The following is a 26382-nucleotide window of genomic DNA, read 5'->3' as shown; positions in this document are numbered from 1 at the left end:
TTTTACTCATGATATACTTTTAATCGACTCTTTATGTATTTACAAGGAATATGCCATAAGGTGTAAATAAACGTACAAGAGAGCACAAAATGGAAAAGAATGAACGCTCACACATTCAGCACGCTGAAGCCATAACAGCATCGTAATGGCCCGGGAGTGTTAACACGGCTTCCTAAGTGGCTAAATTACACCCAGGAGATCCTCGCTCAGCAGTGTAAGCTGTTAGTGCTCTCAGACATTTTGGGAAGTGCATCCATTGCCCCATTCCAAGCTTAATTGCCATAATAAATGTCAATTAAAGCTCCTTTAAGATTTTAAACTGCAAAACTCAAGTGAAACTATTTATGTATGGACTCACATAAGACTTCTGGTACATGAAGTCTCTCCTACAAGAGACACAGTGTATTTACACTTACTGTGGGACAGATAGGTTCCAACAGACACACTCAGCAAAACTTGCATTCACTTCGAAGAGAACGCTATTTTCTCTAGCTATCAACGCCCCACTTTTACGTGGCTTATAAACTGTCATATGTTTTCTATGTTAATAGAATTCCATTCTCCTTCAACAAATGTATACAGAGCACCAACTAGGTGCCGGGACTGGAAATACAGTGGCCTGTAACAAGACAAACGCCCCCTCCCATCAGCATGGCGAGATCCTCCCAGAAGCTACCAGGAAGTCCCTTTCCACCCCTGATTGGATGTCTACACACGATTCCTTGTGACTTGTGCTTATAAGGCTTAAAAGACAATTACTCGTCCAGCGTAAATATAAAACGGGGTCTTTGTTAACTTCTGAATGTGGCAAAGACATTTCTTTATGTCTTAGGTAGAGTTCATTAAGTCAGGTGTCGACGAATTCCATTTTAGTTTAAGGAGCCCAAGCTGCCAATTGTTTGATATCATCAACTTCTTCTGTCCTCTTGGAAGATGCTAAAATGTAAAAATGGATAAAAATTAGCAAGTGGTGGCCTTCACACCTGCAGCACAGAAAACAGGTTTGAATACAGGAATTAAATGGCATATGTTTATGAAATAAAAAATAAGTGCTATATGGGAATAGGCCTGGCTAGCAGTTTTCGGGAACTATCTGACCGTGGGCGGTTGAGAGGGGCAGCACACCTGCTCGAGATCGATGTGCAGTCGAGGACACGCCCGACGTTCCACCTGGCAATCTATCTGGCTGTGCTGGGAGGGAGGAAGAAGGCACATTTGGAAGTCGGATATTTGTCATCTTCGTATTTAATGCCTCCTGCTCCAATTCTTCAAGTTCTGCCATCAACTCATCCTGAACATAAGAGAAAGAAAGAATTATGGAGTTAACGTTTCAAGAAGTGGGTTTCCTCAAACACAATAATAAGAACATCTGCTACCCAATTGATATGTGAGAACCCGGTGAAATGGAATATTTATTTTAAAGACTAACTCTTTCTTGCAACACTGAGCAATGATTAAAAATGAATATTTTGGGTTGTGCAAATTTGTTGTAGTTAATCTTATAATACTTCAGTAAACAGTTATTCGAGTAATTTGTGCTCGCTGAATATATAACCTCTACAGTTTCTAGGAAATTTGCACCTTGCTTGTCATGTTTCCAATGTATCTTTTCTTTTCTACTGTGACAAATTAAGAATCTGTAAAACTTTAATTGGAGCAAATACATATTTTCAGCTGGGCTAATGCCTATGAAAATAAAACAACAGGTACAGCAAAACCATGAGGTGCAGAAAGTAAAAAGAACCAAAGATACTATGGTTTCTCCGTTAAAGTACCGAAACCAGTATAAATCATGCTGTGTGGTTGGGTTAAGAAAACTTCAACTCAAGGTAGATACACTGTACTTCTTTCTTTTAGCTATGGTCTCAGAGAGTCTGGTTTAATCTTCTTCAGAGAGACAAGACCAGTTTGAGATTTTAAGAGCACAAGTCACCTTACGTCAGATATGAGCTCACTACAGAGGTTCAGATCTAACTGACTCCACGAGCACCCAAGTAGAGTCCAATCCCCCCGAGAGAGGTTGGGAATCAAAACCAAATTTGTCATTATTAGAACTCTAGGGCTGTCACTATTAGAAATGACCCAAGACACTCTTCTATTCGACCAAGGAGATTCTTTGTTTATTCATTCATTCATCATTGAACAAATTTATTGAGAGCTCACGCATGGTCAGGTATTGAACCCAGTATTGGGGGTGCAAAGGTGAATCAACAGTCCCTACACTTAAGGAACTCATTATTGAATGTGGGAGAAAGGTACCTAAACAAATCATTATCTTATATTAAAATGAGAGTAACAAAACTTTGGGCCAAGACAGGATATACTTAAGCCAATCACAACATTTAATCAAATCAATTTATATCAGATGTGCAGCACGCTTAATGATTATCTGACCACTGCTAAATCTACCTCAAGAAAAGGAAATAAATCATGAAAGTGTATGTCATTAGGCCACGTGAAATAGCAGGGTCAGTGTAATGTGTGCTTTCTGGTTTTCCACAGGCTATGTGAATACAGTGCCTTCAGAATAGGTATTCTGATGCCTATTTCTGCTCACAAAACAATTAGAGATAAATATAATTAGTATAGTAATGGCTGGACACATTATCCTACACTGAACGTGTGCCTGGAATTGCCAATAGTACTTGACAGTCCTCAACAGCACCGAGAAGATACTGACATCTTCTTAAGCAAACATGATAGAATAGTCACCTCCTCCATCGTTTACAGACTGAGTATCAAACACTTGTTCACTGATAAAATAATTTTTGAATTTAAGAAACTAAAAAAAAATAATAATAATTTAAGAAACTTCAGAGATAAGCTAGCCATCCACTAATTCTCCTTTTATAGATGAGGAAACTAAGGGTCAGAAGAGTGAAGAGACTTACACAAAGTTGAGCAACAAATCGCAGAACCCAGGTGTCCTGGTGAGCCCAGAGCCCTTCCACCATTTTGTCATGCACTCATGAGATGCTTCTTACCCTAACCGGGGGTAGGCAACATTCTCTGTCCAGGGCCACATGGCGACATCGTAGGCCTGCTGGCCACATACAGTCTCTGTTGCACAGCCTTCTTTGCTTCTACTGTTATTGCTCTGACTAACCTGTACCCTCCTTAGCTCAGGCACCGTACAAAGAGACCATGGGAAGGATTTGGCCTAACAGCCAAATTTTCTAACTCCTGGTCTACATCATTTTGGGTGGGAGGGAGAAGATATATCTTACTATTTTAATTCCAGTATAATTAAAATACAGTGTGATGTTAGTATTTAGTTGCTTACAGCAACGAGAGAGTACACATTACTCAGAGCTCCTCATGATAAATGCAGTCTTAATCCCCTTCACTTGATTCACCTTTCCCCTCACCCACCTCCCCTCTGGCAACCACCAGTTTGTTCTCTATATTTAAGAGCCTCGGGTTTTTTGGTCTTTTTTTATTTGTTCTGTTTCTTAAACTCCACATGTGATGGTCTGCAGCACTTTTAAAAGTTGTTGAGGGACGCCTGGGTGGCTCAGTGGTTGAGCATCTGCCTTCAGCTCAGGGCGTGATCCCGGGATCCTGGGATCGAGTCCTACATCAAGCTCCCCACAGGGAGCCTGCTCCTCCCTCTGCCTAGGTCTCTGCCTCTCTCTCTCTCTCAGTGTCTCTCATGAAAAAATAAATTTAAAAAATCTTAAAAAAAAAGTTCTTGATACTCAATTCTCATTTTCTCTGTTTCCATGGAACCACATCTCAGTAGATGTAGCATTTTTAATATCACATAGATGCAGGAAGTCAGATTCTTTCCCATACTAATCAGAGAGCTGGAAACATTTTGAAACATATACTAGTCTTACTTATGTGTGCTTTGAGCAGAACAATTGAAATTCACAGTGCAGACACCACCATTATAATTATAGTCTCTATTATTGGACTGATTAATCTAAATGGAATGTGGGTGTTAATAATGCCACTCTACATTTATTTTGTTTCATAGCCTGAGTAATAAACAGAGGCACACTAACCTCTAATTTAACAACTACAGAGCATGATATGTCTGTTCCTTGCAGAGTGACACAATCTGCTTTGTTTTGCCCAGATGTGTGAGCGCTGGATTCCTCGTAATGGTGCTATTTAGGCTTCACCCATTAAAAGTCACTAACTCTACATAATCACATACTGCCTTCCCTTAATAGCTGAAAACTTAATTAGGGGTGGTCTGCTAAACCATATTAATCTTTCTTTTAAATCAGGGCTCCCAACATTTCATTTCCCCCCTTAAGAGAAGTGCATCACTAACAAATATCACTTATTCTTTAATGATATTTAAGAAAATATTTAATAAAACCTGCCTGATACATATGGGAGGAAGCTATCCTTTTCAGCAACCACATCCTCTGTTCTTTACGCTGTGATACCTACCTCATCAAAGTCATCGCCAAATCCAACCCGTTGAGAAAAGGCTTCTGAGATTTCTTGGGCAATATCCTGTTGCTCTGTGATCTCTTGCATCAAATCATCTATTTTGTTCAGATCCCTGGGCAATAATACGTTTTTGAAATATTTTAGAATTTTACTTTAAAATTATGAATTTAGATATAATCCCATATGAAAAATGAGTCAATTTAATGTAAACTCTTAGTTATTTCAGTAGGATAACAAAAATCTCTGATGAGAAGATTTACCAACTTTAAAAATAACTTGCATTTCAAAAATACTAATAATCCTGCATATGCACATATATTTTAAATATTTGATAAATAGCCGTTACATTTGGAAGTCACTAGAGACTATGACAATTTTTGTAGATGCATTTTGAGATTTTGTCTGGTAGGGCATATGTAAAATTTAATATATGCCACTATGTATCAACTCAGCAGGAAATGATGCCATGGACCCCCAAGGACCATTATGACCAAGATAAACAGCGACTATCTGAGAGCAGTCTTTTAGAGAGGCTGAACTCTGGAACCAGAGATTTTCTAGAACACCTAATGGCTCTGAGCTGCTGACTCCCTGAGGGCTTTCCCATAGCTACTGATGCCAGGTGGAGAATACAAATGAGAACAGGGTGAGCCCTAGGAAGCCCTCAGAAGAATCAGAACTTTGGCACAGGAATTCAGGTAGCCACAGGCCCATGATGGACAGCTGCTCTGAAGACAGTTTCTAGCACCTGAGCCCCCCACCCCACCTGGACCCTAACCATCAACCTAGGCTGTTCGTTCTGAAGGCCAGGATCTGGACTGCTTCGCTACCACCCTGTCTCTGAATCATTCCTCCAACTCTGAAACTAGGGCAAACTGATTGAGAACCAGAGGAGTGACAATTTTCCTCATTTTTAAGTGACCTAAATACTGAAATTGTGATTCCCAGTGGAATAAATATTTTGCAAGTTTCTCAGACTATGGGAAAACCCAAATATTTTTACATTAAAAAAAAGTTTTCTTTTAGCATCCTCCTATCACTCCTTATTTCCAATCATTATAATTATATTTATAACAAATATACAAGGAACTTAATTTATGAAGAGGAGTATGAGAAAGGCACAGCTGAAGTTTGGGCCTCAGGTTGAATTTTTCTCAAAAGGAATACAGTGGAATGCGGCTGCTCAGCTACCTGGAGAGAGAGGCTGTGGTTCTGTGCTACAGTCAGCACCTCACTTATAGGATTCTGTGATGAAGTCAGCACCCTGCTTACAGCAACGAGAGAGAATTTTGACTCTGATAATGACTCTAATGATCTTTCTGAAGCTGTCAAATGACAGCTGGTTATCAATGAGTTATCAAGGCAAGAAAATGTCAGCAACGATGGCTTCACTGACCCCTGCATCCACTTTTCCCATCCACAGACACTTCTCTTTATCCCTCAGGCATTCATCGCTCTTGTGCACCTTTGACCCAGAATCACTATCATACCCAATCTTGGGAAAGGATCAGGTCCCGGGCATTGATTTCTCAGGGTGAATATAAAGCAAATTATCAGGAGCCTCACTACCACTATGAATATTGACACTGAGTGCTTACTTTGCGCCAGAAACCATGCGAAGTGCATTGTATCTAGTATCTCATTGACTTTCACAATCACTACACGAGGTAAGTACTATTATTATTTCCAATTTACAGCTAAGGAAATTGAAACAGGGAAAGGCAAAGTAATTTGCTCAAGGACAGTTGGTAATGAAACAGAGATTATATATAACTCAGAAAATCTGACCTCAAATCTATGCTCATAGCTATTATTCTAGGTCAATGTTTCCCAAACACCTGTTAATATCAGAATCACTTGGGGAAAACTTGGTGCTAAAAACAAAAAGGCCCAATTCCTACCCTTCTTCAAGGAGTCCAAGGAGCCTGGGCATCTGTGTTCTCTTTTGTAGCTTTCCAGGTTTGATAATCAAAGTTTGACAACAACCATTATTTGATAATTCGAACATTCTCACAGATGTTGACATTAAGGCCTTTTAATTTTTTTAAATTTCTTTTTTTTTTTTTTTTTAAGATTTATTTGACACAGAGCACAGGCAGAGGGTGAGCAGCAGCAGGAGGGGGAGAAGCAGACTCCCCACTGAGCCCGATTCCAGGACCCTGAGACATTTAGGCCTTTTAAAAACTATAGCGTGGGGGGTGCCTGGGTGGCCTAGTCAGTTAAGCATCTGACTTCAGCTTAGGTTGGGATCTCAGGGTCCTATGATCAAGCCCCACATCGGGCTCCCTGCTCAGCGGGGAGTTTGCTTCTCCCTCTCCCTCTGCTGGTCCCCACCTCCACTTGTACGCTCTCTCTCACTCTCCCTGAAATAAATAAATAAAATCTTTTTTTAAAAATTAAAAAAAATTGGGATCCCTGGGTGGTTCAGCGGTTTGGCGCCTGCCTTTGGACCAAGGCATGATCCTGGAGTCCCAGGATTGAGTCCCACGTCAGGCTCCCGGCATGGAGCCTGCTTCTCCCTCCTCCTGTGTCTCTGCCTCTCTCTCTCTCTCTCTCTCTCTCTCTCTCATAAATAAATAAATCTTAAAAAAAAGATTAAAAAACTGGGATCCCTGGGTGGCTCAGCAGTTTAGCGCCTGCCTGCGGCCCAGGGCGTGATCCTGGAGTCCCAGAATCGAATCCGCATCAGGCTCCCTGCATGGGTCTCCTTCTCCCTCTGCCTGTGTCTCTTCCTGTCTCTCTCTCTCTGTCTCTCATGAATAAAAAAATAAAATATTTAAAAAAAATTTTAAAAACTATAGTGTGAACGTATTCACAGGTGGAATGTGAGACAATATTGAGGCAACTGGGAAACAGAGCGAAATGAGTAACTTCATTTTCTCATGGTCTTTTTTTTCCTACTCTAACTTCTATTCTTTCTTTGAGGGGGCATTCCATTCCAACGTGTCAAAAAACCTTAAATGGGTAACTCCATTCCTGCCAAAGTCACCATATAGTTCCAAAGGCTCTTCTCAACATTGAGGGAATTAATGACTTGGAGGGAGACCAAAGTCACTCACATGTTTTCATGAACTGCTTTCATCGCTTTTGCCGCAAAGCCCATGTTTCTTAACACCTCGGTGTTGGTGTGTGAGTTTTCCAGGGCTTCTCTCTGGAACTCAATGGTGGAAAGTGTGCCATCAATCTGAGCGAGCTGCTTTTCAAACCTCTTCTTCCTCTTTAGTGCCTGTAATGCAGCTAAATAAGGGAGAAGCCACATTTATAAGGAGAAAGACCAAGCCACTAGATCAAGAGACATTTGCTCAACACCAACCATAGACTCAGCATTGCTGATCCCTATAGATAACGAGGATGCCAAATAAAGCTGAGAAACTAACACTGCCATCTGACCTTTTATATTCCATAAAATATATCTCATAAGTATTTCTGTCAGTATAGGATTTTAGAAAAAGAATAGATAAAAATATGAGTAAAAATCATGCAGTAGAAAAATAAAAACTCTGAAGGAACAAAAAAAATCTTAATAATTGTCTATTCTAGCCCAATTTCCTTATTTCAAAGACAAGCTAATTGAGATCCAGGGAAGTTATGTGACTTTCTTGAAGGTAAACACTGAGTGGCAGCTGGAACCAAAACCAAGGATGATGAGCTTCATGTCTTGGTATAAAATGATCATGAGATGGTCAGCAAGGTTACATCCAACCCTGGGCATCCATAAGCTCAACACTGCTTGAGTCATAGTCAAGGATGATATGACACACTGGTAAGAGAAAAGAGTGTTGCCTTCAGTGAAATATCCAAATACCCTCCCATTAGCTCTTCAGCAAAATAACCTTACCTTCTTTATCTGAAAAATCACAAAACTAACGGGTCCATTTGACTCTGGCACTCCCTCCCCAAAAAAATACAATATGAGTTTTGATAGGATATTTAGGGACAGTGTAGGAAAACAGTAGCAGAAGAATGGTAATATAAAGATAATTCAATGGAATTGACAAAACTCAAATAGCTTTATGGTTTTGGAGTTAAGCACATAAATTACAACAAGAGATTTCTGAGAGAAGTCTCTCTTCAAACTCTGTTTTAGTCAATTTATTCTTGTAATTCCAAGAGATTTGGTTTACTTATTATACCCCTGTCCAAACCATTCTCTATTTTCTCTCTTGAAATCCCAATATGATGGATGTTGGATTCCTTGGCTCTATCCTTCAATCTATAAATTTATTTCTCTTTTTGTTCTATGTTCTGGGATAAATCCTTAAGTTTACATTCTGAATTACTAATTAGTCTTCAACTACATGTATTCTATTTTTTGCTCCTTTCTTTTTAAGTATTTCTAATCATTTTTTAAATTATGTCTTTAAAAAATAAATTATTCAATTTATTTTAAATTCTGTTTTAATTATGTCTCTTGAGTTTGGTTGTTTGCTTTGCTTATCTTAACCCTTTCTTGCAATTACCTTTCATCGAAATTCTTCTGAGTCTGTGTTAAAAGTTAATATTTATAAATGAAAGACTAGAATAGTTAGTATAAGTAACTGGGGTTCTTGTAGTTACATAAGTATGTTTTCCCATGAGGTCTCTCTCTTGAAAGGCAAGGCTGCCCAAAGCTGTGTATAAGAAGCGTTTGTGTTATTCCATGGGAGGGAACAAGCAGACAGGCTTAACAAAGAAAGGCTTTATTTTAGGTGTGGAACACTGCTCTCTATCTCCCTGGGGAGCGGTAACCATCTTCCCCTATCCTTCCCTGCCCACTGTGGAAGTCCAGAATTATCAGGTTCTGCTTGGTTTCCCTCTCCAGGTACAAAATCACAGTTTAAGTCCCTGCTGACTAGCACTTACACTTTATTTAGAAAAGAGCTTTTACTTGTTTAACCTGTCCTTTAGGAAAGAACTAAAACAATTTTTTAAAAATTGTCTGGCACGAAGGCCTTTCTATGATATCACACAATATCATCCTGTAGAGAAACTCATCACATGAATGACCAGAGCTGTGTCAGGGTTTTCTCCCCAAGATGGAAAGAATGGCCCATTGACCCTCTGGGTTAAGGCTCTACCTGTAGATCCATATGTACTGTTGCATTTATTACACTGTATTATAATTATTTGTAAAACCTCTTCTACCCCACCTTGCCTACACTAGTTAGAAGCCCTTTGAAGAGAAATGTGGTATCCTAGTTTCCCGTTTCCCCAGTCCCAGGCCCAGTTTCTGGCACATGGCCAATAAAATACAAAACAAAAATTAACACTGAGTATTTGTTATATGCCAAACTGGTGCTAAGTGCTTTATGTGAATTATGTCATTAGCTCTCACGAAAACTCCAAGAGTAGACACTATTATTCGTCTACTTTACAGGAGATGAAATAAATATTAAATAAATAAATCCAATAATTTTGTAAACACAGTATAATGACAGCATGGTATAATAGAAAATGTATGGACTTCAAGGCCAGAGTGTACCTTCCCCCATGATTTAATAGATACGTACTCTTGGGTAAGTCACTTCCCTTGTTTGAGCTTCAGTTTGCTGTTCTGGAAATGGGGATATAATCCCCACAATGCTGGGGGATTGTTTAAGAATCAGAGATAATTTATGGAAAATACCTTATACAGTCCCCATGCAAGGTAGACAATTAACAACTAGATAATATTATTAAAAATAGCAATTTATATAACATTTATTAATGCAATTGTATATCTTATTTCAGAGACTAATGAGTAACAAGTTACCTATTTTTTCATAACTCATAACAGGAACATAATACTAGAAAACATTAGAAAATATTAGAGTTAGAAAATCTTAGGAAGCTAACCTTCAAATACACATTTCCACCCAACATACCCAGAAGTGGAATGTTACAAATGTGACTCCTCCCTATCCTGTTAGGCTGGTTCAGTGTCTATACTTACTTGGAACCTGACTGGTATCCTTTGACCTAAAAGTATTTTCCTCTTTTTAGAAACACTTTAATGTTCTCTATTTAAAAATACACCATGTTTCCTAGTAAGAATTTATATTAGATTACTTTCTAAAATTCAAAAAATGCAATTTGATTTAAAGGATGAGACTTCAGAGTTACTAGATTTACGTTTTAATCTTACCCCTACCAATTAATGACTGTGCATAATAACCTTGGAGTGTGACCTTAACTCTTAAGTGACATTCTCTACTTGGATAATAATAATAATAGCAACAACAATAATATGCAGATGACAATAGACCATTGTACTCTGGAGTCAAGTTGCCTACTTCCAAACCTAGACTCCATCTATTCATAGCTGTGTGACCTTACATAAGGTGGTTATTGGAAAATAAGGATATAACTCACTCAGTGGTTGAGGATTAAATGAAATAACATACGCAAAGTATTTAGTGTGGTGCCTGACACATAGTGAGTGATTACTAAATACTGAGGACCTTCATAATCATCATCATTATCTCCTTCACAGGGCTGTCAGCACCATATGGTGGGAGCCGCATGGTATAATGCCCAACCTTGCAAATGTCTGTTGTTAATAATAATGAGTTCTGGTTTGGACACAATTTTAAGTGCCTATGTTAACATACAGTTTCTGCCCTTCAAATTACGTGGGAGGAATTTGAAAATTCACTAAGAGGTGAGATCTCAACTTACACTTTAATTCCCATACCACGAACTACGAATTGGCCTACACCAGAGTCCTAATCTCAGAGGGAGCCAGGCAAGTCATGAAAGTGAAGTGAAGCAGAGAGAGGTTAGGGAGAAAGGCCTTCTTTGTTTTCTCACCTGTGAGAGAGAACAAGACAGAGGAATATTAGTCTACTACAATAAAAAGTAGTACAAGAGTGGTAATAAAGGATAGTGGACCCTGGCCCCAGGATCAAGGAGTCAATGGGAAGAAGCAGAACTCTGGCAACCAGGAAAGCATAACCCTGATCTAACACCCACTGGGCTCCAGTCCACAACTACCATGCCCAGCCCTTCAGAGGCCCAATAGAAGCAAGAAACCTAGATTGGCATGCAAAGTCTTCCAAATTTAAAATCTGACTTACATTTTTCCAAATCACCTCGTGTGAGCAAACCCAGTGATTTCCGCACCGCTGGATCTGGCCCCAGGACACCTGACACCTCCTGTGACTTCTATCTGGCACAGTACACTTCTCCCAAACACTAAGACAAGAGGCTTACGTTCCAAGGAGCCGAGAAGGGTATGTGAAGAGTCTCCTTGTGAGGCGGTTCCCACATGAAAGGATGATGCCTCAGGCCCACCATGAATTAAGACAGGCTTTGATTTGGGGTTGTTTTTTTGTTTGTTTGTTTTTGTTTTTGTTTTAAGATTTTAATTATTTATTTGAGAGAGAGAGCACGAGCAGGGGGAAGAATGGAGGGAGAGGGAGAAGCAGACTCCCCTTGGAGCAGGGAGCCCGACCACATGGGGCTTGATCCCAGGATCCTAGAATCATGACCTGAGCCGAAAGCAGATGCTTACCCGACTGAGCCACCCAGGCACCTCTTGATTGATTTTGTTTTATAATAAACAATTTGGGAAAGAAATGGCTGCATATTTTCAAAGACATGGAACAAATACTGCAAACTTCACATTGCTCCTGTTTTGGGAGAGAAGGATGTTTTTAAAGCCATGTAATTTAACCTGGGTAGAAGGTGCAATTCAATCTTCAAACTCCTGTCTGTGCTTTTAAGCACCTGGTGAGACCTGGGCAACATTCTTTCTAAAACAAAGCTATCTACTGTTTTGTTTTGCAGTGGAGAAACAGCCAAGGGTTTTGCTTCGGGGCTTCACAATGATGTCCCTCGGCAATGGATTCAAAGAACAGTGAGTAGTCCACACCGCTGTAAGGGTCGCATGAAGAGCCCTTACTACAGCTCAGCGAGGATAGGGGCTGAAACTTAAGAATTACTCACTTGAACCAAAATTCCACCAGCCTTAAGCAACTTTACTCCACTACTACAGAGCCAGAGGAGGAAGGCTTTCAGTCACCTATGAAAAACAACTATACATGGCAGGAAAAAAGTTACAGTTTTATTGCTCCTATAGTATAAAGGGCATCTTGGTTTTAAAGGTCAATCTGTTTTTCACACACTGAGTATCTAAATGTGTGCCTTGTTAATCCATTAGTGGTCCAAAAAAAAAAAAAAAAAACAACAAACAAAAAAAGAATCTTTCAGAAACCATCATATCCAGTGACTATCGACAAACCTGTTGGTGAAATATGAAACTGCATTATGACAGCTCTTCCCTCTACCAGGAATGGATGATCTTTAGAAAAGGCCTAAAAGATGGGGCCTGGAGGAGAAATCCCAGAGGGCTTCAGGTACATATGTCACATGTAATTGATAATGTCGTCCTTTGCTTTTAACTGGGAAGTGTCGTAATCATGTGGTTTTATTTGAGAAACTTTAAGGTAAACCCTGTTCTTACTCACATACCAATCACTTTGTTAATTAAATAATACCTTCTATTTATGGCACCTTGTTTTAGTTCTTGAAAAACACAATCTGAATAAGCATGATGGTAAGTGTTCTACAGACACCATAAAAAGAAAATGTTTAAAGTCACAGGTTAGATTGAAAACAGCTGGGATCATACTAGAAAACTGTAAGGTTCATTTGCCCAGCACCACCCCATTGTGAATTTCCCTGGCCATCTTCAGTTTGAAAAAATATATATTCTTATCCATTCATTTCAGCCACTCCATGAGTATACACTGAAGATCTCCCCCACCCCCAGTATTATGTTAGGCACTGCAGGGACAAAGAAATAAGGCTATAATCTCAGGGTATCAAATATGCAATGGGTGTTCAACCACTTATTCATCATTGAACAAGCATTTATTAAGCACCTACTATCTTCCAGAAACTGTGACCACAGATACTAACAGGTATAAGTTACATTTAAGCAGCAGAGGAGACATATAGAATAATGAGAGACTTGTAGAAGGTAGGGTGGGCGCACACAGGGAATGGACAAGGGATGGTGTCACAGAGGCAATGGAGATGAAGCCAGGGTGACAGTCTGCACGTATACACAAACAGCAAACACACAGCAAAGGAAGGAACACAAATGATAAAAGGTGTCACAGGATGGAGTCACCTCCACAACGCAAATCTCCTGCTAGACAAGGTGAAGTTTCTGGCTGAGATATATGAGAAACCAGAAACTATAAACCCCAAAATAGAGCACATCACACCAGCTCACCACACCGGCTGGATCTTATAAGTAACCTTCCTATTTTCAAGGTCTCACCAATATTAAATGTCCTAGAAAGGGTCAAGAGCAAGCTAAAAGAAGACCAGAACATGGCAACGATGTGGGGAATTATACAATGGTGAAGCAGATGCCTGAGAAAACAGTAGAAAGGAAAGAGATTGGAGAAAGTAAGTAAGAGATATCCCAAGGAAAAGGACATTTGGAAGTGGACTACTGCTGTAAGCAAGCCAGTGACGGTGGACTGAAAATGCAGGAAAAAAAAAGAGAAATGGGGATTGATAAAGTATGAAAGATTAGAAAGAGGATAATTAACACCCTATCCCATCTCCGGAAAGATAGGAAATGGACAAAGGAAGTTAAAGTTCATTTCCAACAGAAATCATGCTACTCTCATTTTTCTGAAAAGCTCACAGCTACTTTTGGAGATCGAAGCAGTTCTTACCGCCAGGATGTTGCACGAGAGATTATTAAATCTGAGAGCGAAAGGTCATGACCAAAAAGTGCTATCAGCCTTGAGCTGTCGAAAAAGGAAGAACGCTTGCCTAAGACTCATTTTATATATCCACTGAAATTCTTATTTCTTATAATTAATTGCTTCTGAGGTCGATTGCTCCGCAAGTCAAATTAACCTGCTATTGGAACAACATACCAATGTAGTAATTAAAATGTACTTGATATTCTTTGTAAAAACCCAATTAAATGTTTGACTAGGAAGCATATATAACTGAATGGATGAGTTTTTTTACCTGCTACCAGTATTATTAGTAACCTCACACGTTGGTAACCTCTATGGGGCTGCTACTGCCTAAAATGCAAGGAAAATAGGATGAATATGAAACCAGCAAATATTAAATAGAAAAAGTCAGAAATATGGGCACCTGGGTGGCTCAGCGGTTTAATGTCTGCCTTTGGCCCAGGGCGTGATCCTGGGATCGAGTCCCGCATTGGGCTCCCTGCAAGGAGCTTGCTTCTCCCTCTGTTTGTGTCTCTGCCTCCCTCTCTGCCTCCCATGAATAAATAAATAAAATCTTTAAAAACAAAAAGTCAGGGCAGCCCGGGTGGCTCAGCAGTTTAGCGCCGCCTTCGGCCCAGGGCGTGATCCTGGAGACTCGGGATAAAGTCCCTCGTCGAGCTCCCTGCAAGGAACCTGCTTCTCCCTCTGCCTGTGTCTCTGCCTCTCTCTCTCTTTCTGTGTCTCTCATGAATAAATAAAATCTTAAAAAAAAAAAAGTCAGAAATAGTGATTATACTTAACTCTAGGGTAGACATATGTACCTATAAATGTAATTCCATATCACATGTGTACATATATACATGGTTGTATGTAGCTATATGCACGTATGTACACGTGTTTATACATGTGCATGTATGAATATGTACATGTATATAAATGTGTGTACATATATGTACAACATAGTTCTATTTTTCTACTTGCAGCAAGGATTCCTTTTCATCTGATACACCAACATTTCCTACTATTTTGACTGTGGCTTGCAGGTGCCCCTGAGAACCAACAAACTATACCCCTACAGTGCCCTTTAACTCTCACTGTCTTATGATTCCATGATTATTCCCTTGAGATTCTATGATCAACAAATCTTGAAAAATATATAGCTCCTATCCTCAAGCTCCTATCCAATTTCTATTTGAATTTCTTTTTTAAAAAATATTTTATTTATTCATGAGAGACACAGAGACAAAGGCAGAGACACTGGCAGAGGGAGAAACAGGCTCCTTGCAGGGAGCCCGATGAGGGATTCGATTCAGGAACTCTGGGATCATACTCTGAGCCAAAGGCAGATGCTCAACCACTGAGACACCCAGGCATCCCTATATTTGAATTTCTTTAAGAGAAGGTTTACCCTGCAATTGGTGATGAATTATTCTTTAACTTTGCAAGTGTAAGTGGGAGAACAATACTCAACAAAGGAAGATAGTTTATATAATAAAAATTTTCAAACTCCTCACAAAAAGGTAAACCAAAGGCTCTTATATATGTGATCTTTAAAATACATGTAAATTGATTTAACATGATTTTACTTTTTCCTGCTGCAGTTAACAAAGTTTTGAGTTAGGATAATATCTTTGTTCAGACTCCAAGGTTATATTGACTTTCACCTACATGTACTAAATATGGTCATGGAATTTGCACTGCTCACTGAGAAAGGCCTATTCTATTGACCAATATTACTTCTAAAGCAAATAAGGTATGGATATGTAGCATATAGGACTATGTGAAAGAACCAAAAAGATTCACCAGAAATTCATATTTAAATAGAGAATAAAATGTCAAAAAGTGTTTGTCGAATATCTGGCTGCATGATTTTATTCCTCTAAGTTATATGTGAGTCAAATGTAAAAGTATACATTATATTTCATTTAAGCTGGATGGTTGACATTAAATTTTAATTTTTAAATGCTTCAGCTTCTGCTGCAAGTATTCCCAACTTTTAACAGAGAATAATCAACTTTTCCTTGCCTGTAATTTTTAAATCACCATTCTTGTTGCTGGCTTTTGAGGGGTGGTTTTGTTTTTGGCATGTAAGTCACTAGGTCGCTAGAAGGAGGAAGAGTTGATAGAGGTTGCGCAGATGACAGTCGGGCTTTAGCTAACCCCATCCTCTCACTGGAAATACCCACAAGCGAGAGATACCTGGGAGAAGGGCTTAGCAGTGGGCTCAAAGATTCATTGGTTTGGATTTAGGAGTTCATTGCTTTAAAGCATAAATTTTGGACTAAATCCCAAATATTTCCAATAAGCAATTCTCTATTAAGAACCACTTATTTGAGGTAAGAAATCAAGATCACTGGTATATGAAAGTCAGTTATTTGGGAAATAGATTACTATTTGCTTTATATTTATTCCAGACTCTTGCTGTTTTGTTCCTTCTCCTTCTGTAAGCTTATAAGCCAATTGTGTTTGTTGAACTTCTATCAAAGAATAGTCAAAAAAAAGTAGGAAAAACTAAAATTACCAGTCTGTACTAAAGTTCTAGTCACAGTTTCCTATGGCAAAAGGTTGAGAATGGAATTTTTAAAAATAAATCCTCAATATTACCTACGTCTTTTAAGTACCTGCGATAATTTTGTCCCTTAAAAGTACAAATGGAGGGGTGCCTGGGTGGCTCAGTCAGGTAAGCAATAGATTCTTGATTTTGGCTCAAGTCATGATCTCAGAGTCCTGAGATAAAGCCTGTGTTGGGTTACATGCTCAGCAGGGAGTCTGCTTGGGATTCTCTCTCGCTGCCCACCCCACTGTTGTGCGCTCAAGCTCCCTCTCTACAAAAAAAAAAAAAAAATCAATGAATCTTTTTACCAAAGTACAAATTGATTCACATATATTTAAGTATATAACAAAAAATAAATGCCAACATAAATCATTCTCATCTTTTCCAAAGCTGATTGCCAAAGCAAAGCACTGTAAACTTAAAAAATCTCAGTCTTAGAAATGGCCTTGTATCTCACTGGCTAGACTATCATGCATGTGTCCTGTTTTCTTGAAAACAAAATCTGATCTGAAATTAGTAGTTCTAAATACTGAGGAACACAGTAATTCTAAGTACATCTGAGGGCAAGCTTACAATAATCTCCTGCTATCGTTTCTCAAAACTGTATAAATCATATGACTTTTGCATAATCATTGTGTCAATAAATTTTCTACCTTATTGTGGCTAATTCAATTAATTGCAAAATAGTATACATCAAGGAAAATTGTATTCTTCATATAATGTATTTTGCAAAAAAAAAAAAGCTCTATTATCCAGCTTTGTGAAACTTAAAATGAATAATAATAATAACTGTTCCAAAATGTATAATGATGCTCCATATTCATGACGGGGAAAAAAAAAAAAAAACACCAAAAACCCTCAATTAGTTACATAAGAAATAGTACCAATTACCCTTCTAGAAGTAGCTACAACACATCAGCAAACTGTCAAAAATCTGCTCCACAGACTTTTTCTAGAATGCTTCTAGAACAGAGACACCCTACACTCTAGTTTCTGAGAAATTAGAAAAGACAATGATAACTAGAAGCCAATATGAGCTCACAAAGATGAAAAATAGCAAACTAATCTCATTGACCTGTTTTCTTTGGGTTACTAGATGCTGATTCAAGGTAAAAAACCATAGGCCACTCAACCAGCCTTCTCACATTATGCACATCAGAATTAACCAGAAAGGCTTGAGTATCACAATCCTAAACTTACCCTAGACTTCTTGAGATAGAATTGCCTGGTGTGGCATTTTAAAAAGCTCTCCAGGTGAATCTGGTGAAGCTAATATACTCTCAGTTCATAAATCAGCATTTGGGAATCAGAGGTGTGTGACTATAGTTTGGTTTCAAGAATATAACTCACAAGGTATATTGAAGCATTGTTAGGGAAAAGAGAAAAAGGTGGAGAAATAAGATGATATGGGCTAGAAATGTACATTAGGTATCTTCATAGCTAGATGAATAACTGAACTCATTGAGCACTGATCTGTCAAATTGGTAATCATGCCTTACTCAAATCTTAGATGAAATGTTATTACTGGAATATAAAGGTTATCCTGTAAGGAAGTCTCTAGAGGCATGCCATGAGGCTCTGTCCTTGAGTTCTGTCTTATTCAATGTATTTTAACAAATACTTTGACAGAAAAACAAAAACAAAAAAACCCCACCTGTTGATCAAATTTGTGACTGGTTCGGGCAGCCTGGGTGGCTCAGCGGTTTAGCACTGCCTTCAGCCCAGGGTGTGATCCTGGAGACCCAGGATCGAGTCCCACATCGAGCTCCCTGCATGGAGTCTGCTTCTCCCTCTGCCTGTGTCTCTGCCTCTCTCTCTCTCTCTCTCTCTCTGTGTCTCTCATGAATAAATAAATAAATAAATAAATAAATAAATAAATAAATATCTTTAAAAAAATTGTGACTGGTTCAACAAAAAAGAAATTGCTCATATATAAGACAATGAAATCAGAATTTTAAGATTTAACTGAAAATAAGATGATCGTGAACAGAAATAAATGTAAAATACTGAATGCAAGCCTAACATATTGATTTAAATGGGGAGAGGGTAAATCTGGCTGGGATTCTGCACTCTTTCCAAATCCACTGGGGGAAGGCAACTGACCTGCATCTGAAAAAGCACAACAGAACAAAAGAGATAACAAGCCCATGGCATTCTGCTGGTTGGGGTACCTAAGTGGGTGAATGAGGGTATAAGTCTATGAGGATCCCTGCCAGGGCTGAGAGAGGGAAGGGAGGTAGTAGGAAAGTGAGAAGTTTTAACACCCCAGCTTAAGTGAGTAGGCTCCCAGGGCCCATTCAGATATTTTAGGTTTCCCCACAAGGGGTGACAGCCCAGGGGGAGCTTCTGAGGTGGGGCAGAGAAACTGAGGGTGAAAACTGAAGAAGGGTCACATTTCCATTGATGTATGTTTTCCAGAAGAAAGAAGAGTAGTTGAATGGAGAACAAGACCTGACTCGCATATGGGTCCTTAATGCCCCAGGAATAAAACTCTTTCTTTTCTCTGGCCCTAGAATACACAGAGTACAGTACAAAATTATCAGATAATTGAGGCACCTGGATGGCTCAGTTGGTTAAGTGTCTACCTTTGGCTCAGGTCACCATCCCAGAGTCCCTGGATACAGCTCCATGTCTGCTTCTCCCTCTCCCTCTGCTCCTCTCCCTGCTCCTGCTTTCTTTCTCTCTCTCTCTCTCTCTCTCTCTCAAATACATAAAATCTTTTTAAAAATCAGATAATCAAAGGCAAGCAGAATACTTTATCGTGATGCTTGGTTTTAACTTGAATTCTGGAGAACTCTGAGATTCTTCAGGACTATGGAGTCACAGTACCAGGTGGACTTCCCTCAAGAAAACTAATACAGGGTAGCTAATAGGCATCCGTCAGAAGCTTCAGGAATGTTTCTTCAGCAGGAAACAGAAGGGAGGTGGGTGGATATTTCTCCTCTGAGTCTCTGATTAATAGAGGAGGAAGAAAGCAACAACAGGAACGGTGAGGGTAGAAGATGGAGGAGAGGTTTCTAGTTTAGCAGCTCATGGAATACTACCTGCCTCCTCAGTTCCCAAGCTGTAGTGGGCATCGGAATCACTGGGTTATCTCTTCAAAGTTCAGAGTTCTGGACCCCGTACTCCACCTACTATATTAGAACGGTGAGGGGGGTCCTTGTGAGTGTACATTTTAACAAACATCTTCAAGGAATTCTGATGGGGGTGACCTGAGGGCCACGTTTTGGGAAACTCTCTTAAGAAAGGAGGTCACCAAGTGAGTGATATCTCCCAAGAGACTTCCCGTCCATCAGGGCCCTGCATTCTGCATCAGTCTCATGTCACCTGAGCCATGCATGCCTACGCCCTCACTACTTGGACAACAAAGCTGATACACAGCTGACACAGACGGCATTCTTTTTACACAGAAGTCCGTCCGGTTGTCCGTGTCTGAGACTGCAGAATTCAGCTCCATGACAACCATAATAAAAAGCAAACTGAAGAGGAACCAAGGAGGTTCGTACATGAGGCTAAGCCAATGGGAGCGTGCACACACCCCAACTCCAAGGAACATCAAGTCTGCGTCACGACTCTGAAAGCAAATTCGGCCTTGCCAAGAAATAGCCCGGGCTTCAAAGAGAGCTGGCTTACTCCAAATAAAAGACTGTGCCCTCAGATCTCACTCATCAGATACCTGATGGAGGAGCAGAAGGGCCTCAGCTGCCAGGTTTCACTGGAATCATGTGTAAAGATACTGAAGAGGGGTTGTGACCGAATTTGCTCCTTCTTGGTCTTAACCTTTCGTCCCTATTAGCCCATTGCCCACGGCCTGAGGCCTGTGGATAACCCAGACTGGAGCCAGCCCTCTCCACATAATCACATATTTGAAGTTCCTGCTCAGCCGAGGAAAAGGTAAGCAACAGAGGCACCTAGGGTGCAAATTTAAGAGGGTAATCACTCTCAGGGGCACACAAGTGTGTGCCAGGGTCTCTCTTACCTCCCACTAGACCAGGCCCTGGGAAGCAAACCTTAGCACAGTAGGGGGGGTAACTGAGAGGTGACTGAGGGAGTTCAGGTCCGCAGAACAGGAGACACAGAAAAATGACTGCGGTCCTCAAGTATGTGAAAGGCCTTCACGTGTGACAGATGGAATAGATTTATTCCTCTTTTTTTAAAGATTTTGTTTATTTATTCATGAGAGACACAGAGACAGAGGCAGAGGCCTAGGCAGAGGGAGAAGCAGGCTCCCTGTGTGCGGAGCCTGATGCAGGACTCGATCCCAGGGCCCCGGGATCACGCCCTGAGCCAAAGGCAGACACTCAACTACTGAGCCACCCAGGTGCCCCTGGAGTAGATTTATTCTATGTTATTCCTGAAGACAAAATTTGGACCAGTAGGTGGAACTTAGTAGGAAGCCAATTTCAGCTAGGTAAAAAAAAAATACTGTTATCACGAGGGCTGACATTTATAGAGCACTGAATTAAGGGCTTTATACAATAATGTCATTAATCCTCATAACTCTGAGGACTAATCATCTCCTTGCCATGACGCAGATGAGGAAACCGAGAACTAGGCAGGCCTAGGAAATGGTCTAGAGCCACACCATGTCTAAGTGGCCGGGCGGGGCTAGGAATCGAACCCAAAGTTGTCTGCTTTGAAGCCGAGTCTCCTGACTGCAACACTAAGTTATTGTCTATCAAATGTGTAAAAACTGGATCAGGACCTTATATTTAAGCAAAATAAAACCTGTGGCCGTCTCTTGGTGAGTGAGATTATTTTTAAAAAGACCTCAAGGGAGGTTAGAATAGTGACCACTATGGTGTTCCACCAATCTAGTGTGGCAGGAGGGGTTTGCAGTACACCGATCCCTTCAGCTCCTGAAGCCCTGGGACACCAAGAGTCCCCAAGCTGCTTGTCCCTGGTTATCCCAGAGAAGCACACAAATATTATCAGTGCCATAGAGGCCATGATGTGCGGAAAAGGTTAGGAAGCACTTCCAAGACTTAAGGACCACATATTCCTAACTCATTAACATTACTATGGATTTAAACTCTTCATCCTTAACTCCCCCACCACCACCACCACAGGGAAGAATCACGGAGGCGGGGGTTTAGATGGATTGATTGATGACAGAGAGAAAGAGAGAGAATAAACAGGCTCAAGCAGGAGGAATAGCTGGGGAAGGAGGGGGAGAAAGAATCTGAAGTTGACTCCACACTGAGCCTGAAGGCAGGGCTGGATCCACGACCCCAAGATCCTGGCCTGAGTGGAAATCAAGAGTCAGACGCTTAACTGAGTGAGCCACCCAAGCTCCCCCTGGGGGCACTTTTAAAAAAAATATTGATGCCTGAGCCCTCCCCCCCACCCCAGTCAATTATATCAGAATCTAAGGGGTGAGACCCAGGCATCAGGGTAACTTAATATACAGCCAGGATTGAAAACTGCTCTCAGGGTCGGCCTGAGTGGCTCTGATGGTTAAGCACCTGCTGGCTCAGGACATGATCCTGGGGTCCTGGGATCAAGCCCCCATCAGAGACCCCGGCTCAACAGGAAGCCTGCTTCTTCCTCTCCCTCTGCCCCTCTCCCATTTGTGCTTTGCACACTGTCTCACAAAATAAATAAATAAAATATTTTTTAAAAATTAAAAAATCAAAACTGCTCCTGATGACAGTGCTCAAAAGAAAAAAATTAAGTAGTCTGTAAAAAGTCTGCTTTTCCACAAAGCAGATTACCAGTTGTAAAGCAAGGGTACTCTACAAAAACTACATTAAAGAATCTCTGACCTCCAATGTTTTTTTTTTCCATTTTTTAAATGGGACTACTAGAAATTTTTTATTATTAGTTTCAGAGGTAGAATTTAGTGATTCACCAGCTGCATATAATTCCCACTGCTCATTCCAACAAGTGCCCTCCTTAATGCCCATCACCCAGTTACCCCATGCCCCCACCCAACTTCCAAAACTTTTAACCAAATTATAAATCTTGTTCCAAGGGTTAATCTTTTAGATCAACAGGGTCCTGAATACCATGGGTGTTGCCCAACCAATTTGGTAATGAACACTCAGGTTCTTTTTGGGAAATTATGGTAACTACCAAAGAAGTTTGAAGTGAGAAGAATTAGCGACGCCTGCACAATTTAGTATGAGATACAGTAAGAACAAGTTTCAGACTAAATTCTGCATAAACAAACATACACTGGCAAGCAAAAACAATGAAGCCTGACTCAATGTCCCCTTAGGGGCTCCAATATACCCCATATGAGAAGCTCACTAAAGGGATGCCTGGGTGGCTCAGGGATTGAATATCTGCCTTCAGCTCAGGGCCTGATCCCAGGGTCCTGGGATCAAGCCCCACATCAGGCTCCCCACCAGGGAGCCTGCTTCTCCCTCTGCCTGTGTATCTCTCATAAATAGTAAGTAAGTCTCACTGAAGGCAGTGACATGCCCTGGTAGGGTGCTGTGCTCCGTGCGAGGTGCACTCTGTCAAAAATACACCTGAACCAAGAACCAGACACGGTGTTCATCTGCGATCGAGCCTCAAGTACCATTTTAATGTTAAATTAGTTATATATCTAGTAGATTCTTATTATTTGTTCTTACAATGGGAAGCAAGGAAGTGTCTCCAGACTAGTTTAGCCAACCCACGTATTTAGAGTATCTATAATTTCACCACTGAGATTTCATTTCTAACACCATGCTAATTTAAAAGTTACTTGCTTTACCAATAAAACCCAGTTTTGACATTCAGAAGGCTGCCAAAGCTTCTGTTGTTGTGGAGAAATAGATTACCGCAGAATTTGTAGTGGCCAGGAGTTCAGCCCTTGTTTTTCTTTTTCTTTCTTTCTTTTTTTTTTTTTTAACATATATATATTTTTAAGATTTTATTTATTTATTCATGAGAGACACAGAGAGGGAGAGAGGCAGAGACAGAGGCAGAGGGAGAAGCAGGCTCCATGCAGGGAACGGCCCTTTCTGATACAATGTTAACTGGCCATTCAACCTCTTATTCTTGGCAGCAAGCTAGCTGACCAATCATGTCTAGAAGTAAAACTTTAACTGCATGTACATAATGTCACTCAGATTATAAAGTACAGCCCTTATAGCACAATATACAGCCCTGTGTAAAATACAGCCTTGTATAAACAAGGCCCATTTTGTACTAACTATATTGGGCTTGATTAAACCATGTATGTGAAAATATTTCTTAGTAGCTAATGGAAAACAGAAACTATGTGTACATGACATTATCTGATTTATTTGAAAAATGCTGATATTGACAGGTCTTCTAATATGTGGGTCTGGGATTAAATTCTTTCCATAGTTTAGAGTACAGATGAACTCATGCTAACTAGCCTATTTCCGCTCCCACAACCACTGTTAGAACCAGGCCTGGGCTAAAACCTGTGAAGTTCCCAAGGATAAATGATAAAGAGTAAGTGGCTTTTTCTAACCCCAATTAGTTATTTGCACATGATACACGCATCTGTAACTTCCCTGACTTAAGGAAGTTAGATTGATGCTCTTAATTAATGTTGTCTTTAATTCTGTGGGAGGATCTTAATAAAGCCATTTGCAATATACTTTAATGCATTACCAGTTGGAGACCATTTCTGGGAAAAAAAATCAATAAAATGTAGATTACCTTACATTTTTGTCTTCTGAAAGCAAATCTACATTTTCACCACTTCCTAGGAGCAGATGTTCAATTTTTAAGATTTTTTACACCAGTATTTACTGAGCAACCACTGTAGATAAAACAATATACAGACCCAAAAGGGTGACAGAGACATCCCTTGACAGACATCAAGCAAATTTCAGAGTGCCTATCAAACTGAAGAGGGGGAAAAAAAAAAAACGAAGAGGAAGAGCAGAGAAAAAGACCTGCCAATGACTTTTTAGCAAGCCATAATGGCATAGTATCTCTTTAGAAATTGCCATTAAATCGCTTCCCAAAATGTTTTCAGACAAAGTAAAAACAGAAACCAGTATTTAAAACAGGCCAGGATATAGTAGCCCAGCAGCAGCAGAGAAAAATGAAACTTGGCCTTTTTACTGTTGGTAGTTAAGTGGACGCAAATGTATCAGGCACATTTTTATGGGAAGCAGCAGGGTTTTCAAGGTCAACTCCAGAAGACATTATTCCTTTCCTGCATTAAACAATGGCAGCATCATTTGGGGCTGAGTAAATCTCCCCAAGCCTTTGTCATGACTAAAGAAGCCTGACTTGTGGATGCAAGTTCAGGGTTAGGTGGTGGGCAGAGTTCTGTTACTGCCGCTCCTATTTCTGAGTCCGCCACTGCAAAACCACTTTTCTTTCTGGTGTTACAAGACCAAATCATTTCAACTTCTCCCTGGGTTTTTTTTATACGTGTCACTGTGCTGTTCAGACCTACTCTCTATAAAGAGCGCAGTACGCTGAAGAAACCAATTAACTCTGGAAAGCAACAAAGGGTTCAAGGTGCGACAGGAGCACCAAGTGTCATTACTGGTTCAAAGTCCCTTGCGTGGTAAAAACCAGTGAGAGGAAATATAATATTTAGTTCCTCGACTATTTTTTAAAAATAATAACCTCAACAGCAGAACAGCCAACGAAACTCTTCAACGGCTTAGGAGCAAGGTAAAACCAGAACATACTAGAATATACTCTGCTAGAGATTTCTATGCAAGTTAAAATGTGTGATCCAATATATATAAACACACAACAGAAAACTTGATATTGGAGGTCAGCAGGGCTGGGCTAAGGTCAGGCAAGACAGGAGTAAAATTTAAGATGGGAGGCAAAAAAAAAAAAAAAGGAATCAAGATAAATAATATTTTAATGCAACGTCTTTAAAGTTCAAAATTCACAATGGACAAAATAACACATTAAAAAAAAAAGTCAAATAAAAGAAGTGCCTTGTAGAACGACGTAAGGGCCAGAGGCAAAAAAAAAAAAAGAAAAGAAAAGAAAAAAAATCAATAATACCAATTCTTGGGGATCCCTGGGTGGCTCAGCGGTTTGGCACCTGCCCTAGGCCCAGGGGGTGATCCTAGGGACCCAGGATCGAGTCCCACATCGGGCTCCTGCGTGGGGCCTGCTTCTCCCTCTGCCTGTGTCTCTGCCTCTCTCTATCATGAATAAATAAAATCTTAAAAAATAATACCAATTCTTTTTTCTTTCTTTTTTTTCTTTTTTTTTTTTTTTTACATGTAGATATTTTGTTCATCATCGGTCTTTTCCATTAATTCTGAGCTTTTTAAAGCGTGTTCTTTACTGGGCCTCCCTAACAGCCTGCCCTCCAGGGTTGTGCTTCCTGAGCTGGGGGGTCAACAGCAGCTCCTGGAAAGGCCGCGGGGGGAGGTGCGGCCTCCGGGGCGGGTCCCCCAGGACCGGGCTTGCAGGCGGGGTGGGGGTGGGGGTGGGGTGGGGGCGGGGTGGGGGTGGGGGTGGGGTGGGGGCGGGGTGGGGGTCCCGCCTGCGCCGGCCCCGGGCCTACCTCGCGGATTCCGCGTGCCGTGCTTCTTGGCCAGGGTGAGCTCCCTCTGCACGCGAGCCTCCAGGTACTCCTGCTTCTTGCTCAGCATCTCCTCGGTCTCCCGAAGCCGGGCCAGGGCCTCCTGCGGGCTGGGGGCGGCCCGGCCCTTCGAAGAGCGTCCGGCTCCGAAGAACTTGCCCAGCTTGCTCATGGCCGCGGCTGCGGGGGGCGCCCCCACCCCGGGGACCCGGCGGCGACGCGGCGCTCGGGTCTCGGGCCCACCGCCCACAGGCAGCGCTCCCGGGCGGGCGAGTCGTCGG

General features: G+C 40.7%; 1 protein-coding gene across 1 annotated transcript; it reads right to left on the bottom strand.

Annotated features, from left to right (window-relative positions):
• On the bottom strand, positions 1–26382 carry CHMP4C (charged multivesicular body protein 4C). Its single transcript, XM_025433618.3, has 5 exons — positions 26084–26382; positions 7467–7644; positions 4405–4519; positions 1126–1291; positions 1–936 (listed from the first exon to the last, which is right to left on the bottom strand). Exons 1-5 carry the CDS (start codon positions 26271–26273, stop codon positions 875–877), a joined length of 711 nt encoding a protein of 236 aa, XP_025289403.1. The 5' UTR covers positions 26274–26382; the 3' UTR covers positions 1–874.

The sequence above is a fragment of the Canis lupus genome, chromosome 29 (assembly GCF_003254725.2).
Source record: "Canis lupus dingo isolate Sandy chromosome 29, ASM325472v2, whole genome shotgun sequence".
Taxonomy (NCBI): Eukaryota; Metazoa; Chordata; class Mammalia; order Carnivora; family Canidae; genus Canis; species Canis lupus.
The sequence above is the reverse complement of the archived record's forward strand: the minus strand, read 5'-3'. Positions and strand labels throughout refer to the sequence as shown.

Excerpts from the sequence above, each read along its gene's own strand:
- CHMP4C (XM_025433618.3), bottom strand. The coding sequence starts at position 26,273 with ATGAGCAAGCTGGGCAAGTTCTTCGGAGCCGGACGCTCTTCGAAGGGC. Across the intron at positions 4,520-7,466 it reads AAAGCAGTTCATGAAAACAT|GGATCTGAACAAAATAGATG; the intron begins GTGAGTGACTTT and ends ATTATTGCCCAG. Across the intron at positions 1,292-4,404 it reads TTGGCGATGACTTTGATGAG|GATGAGTTGATGGCAGAACT; the intron begins GTAGGTATCACA and ends TCTTATGTTCAG.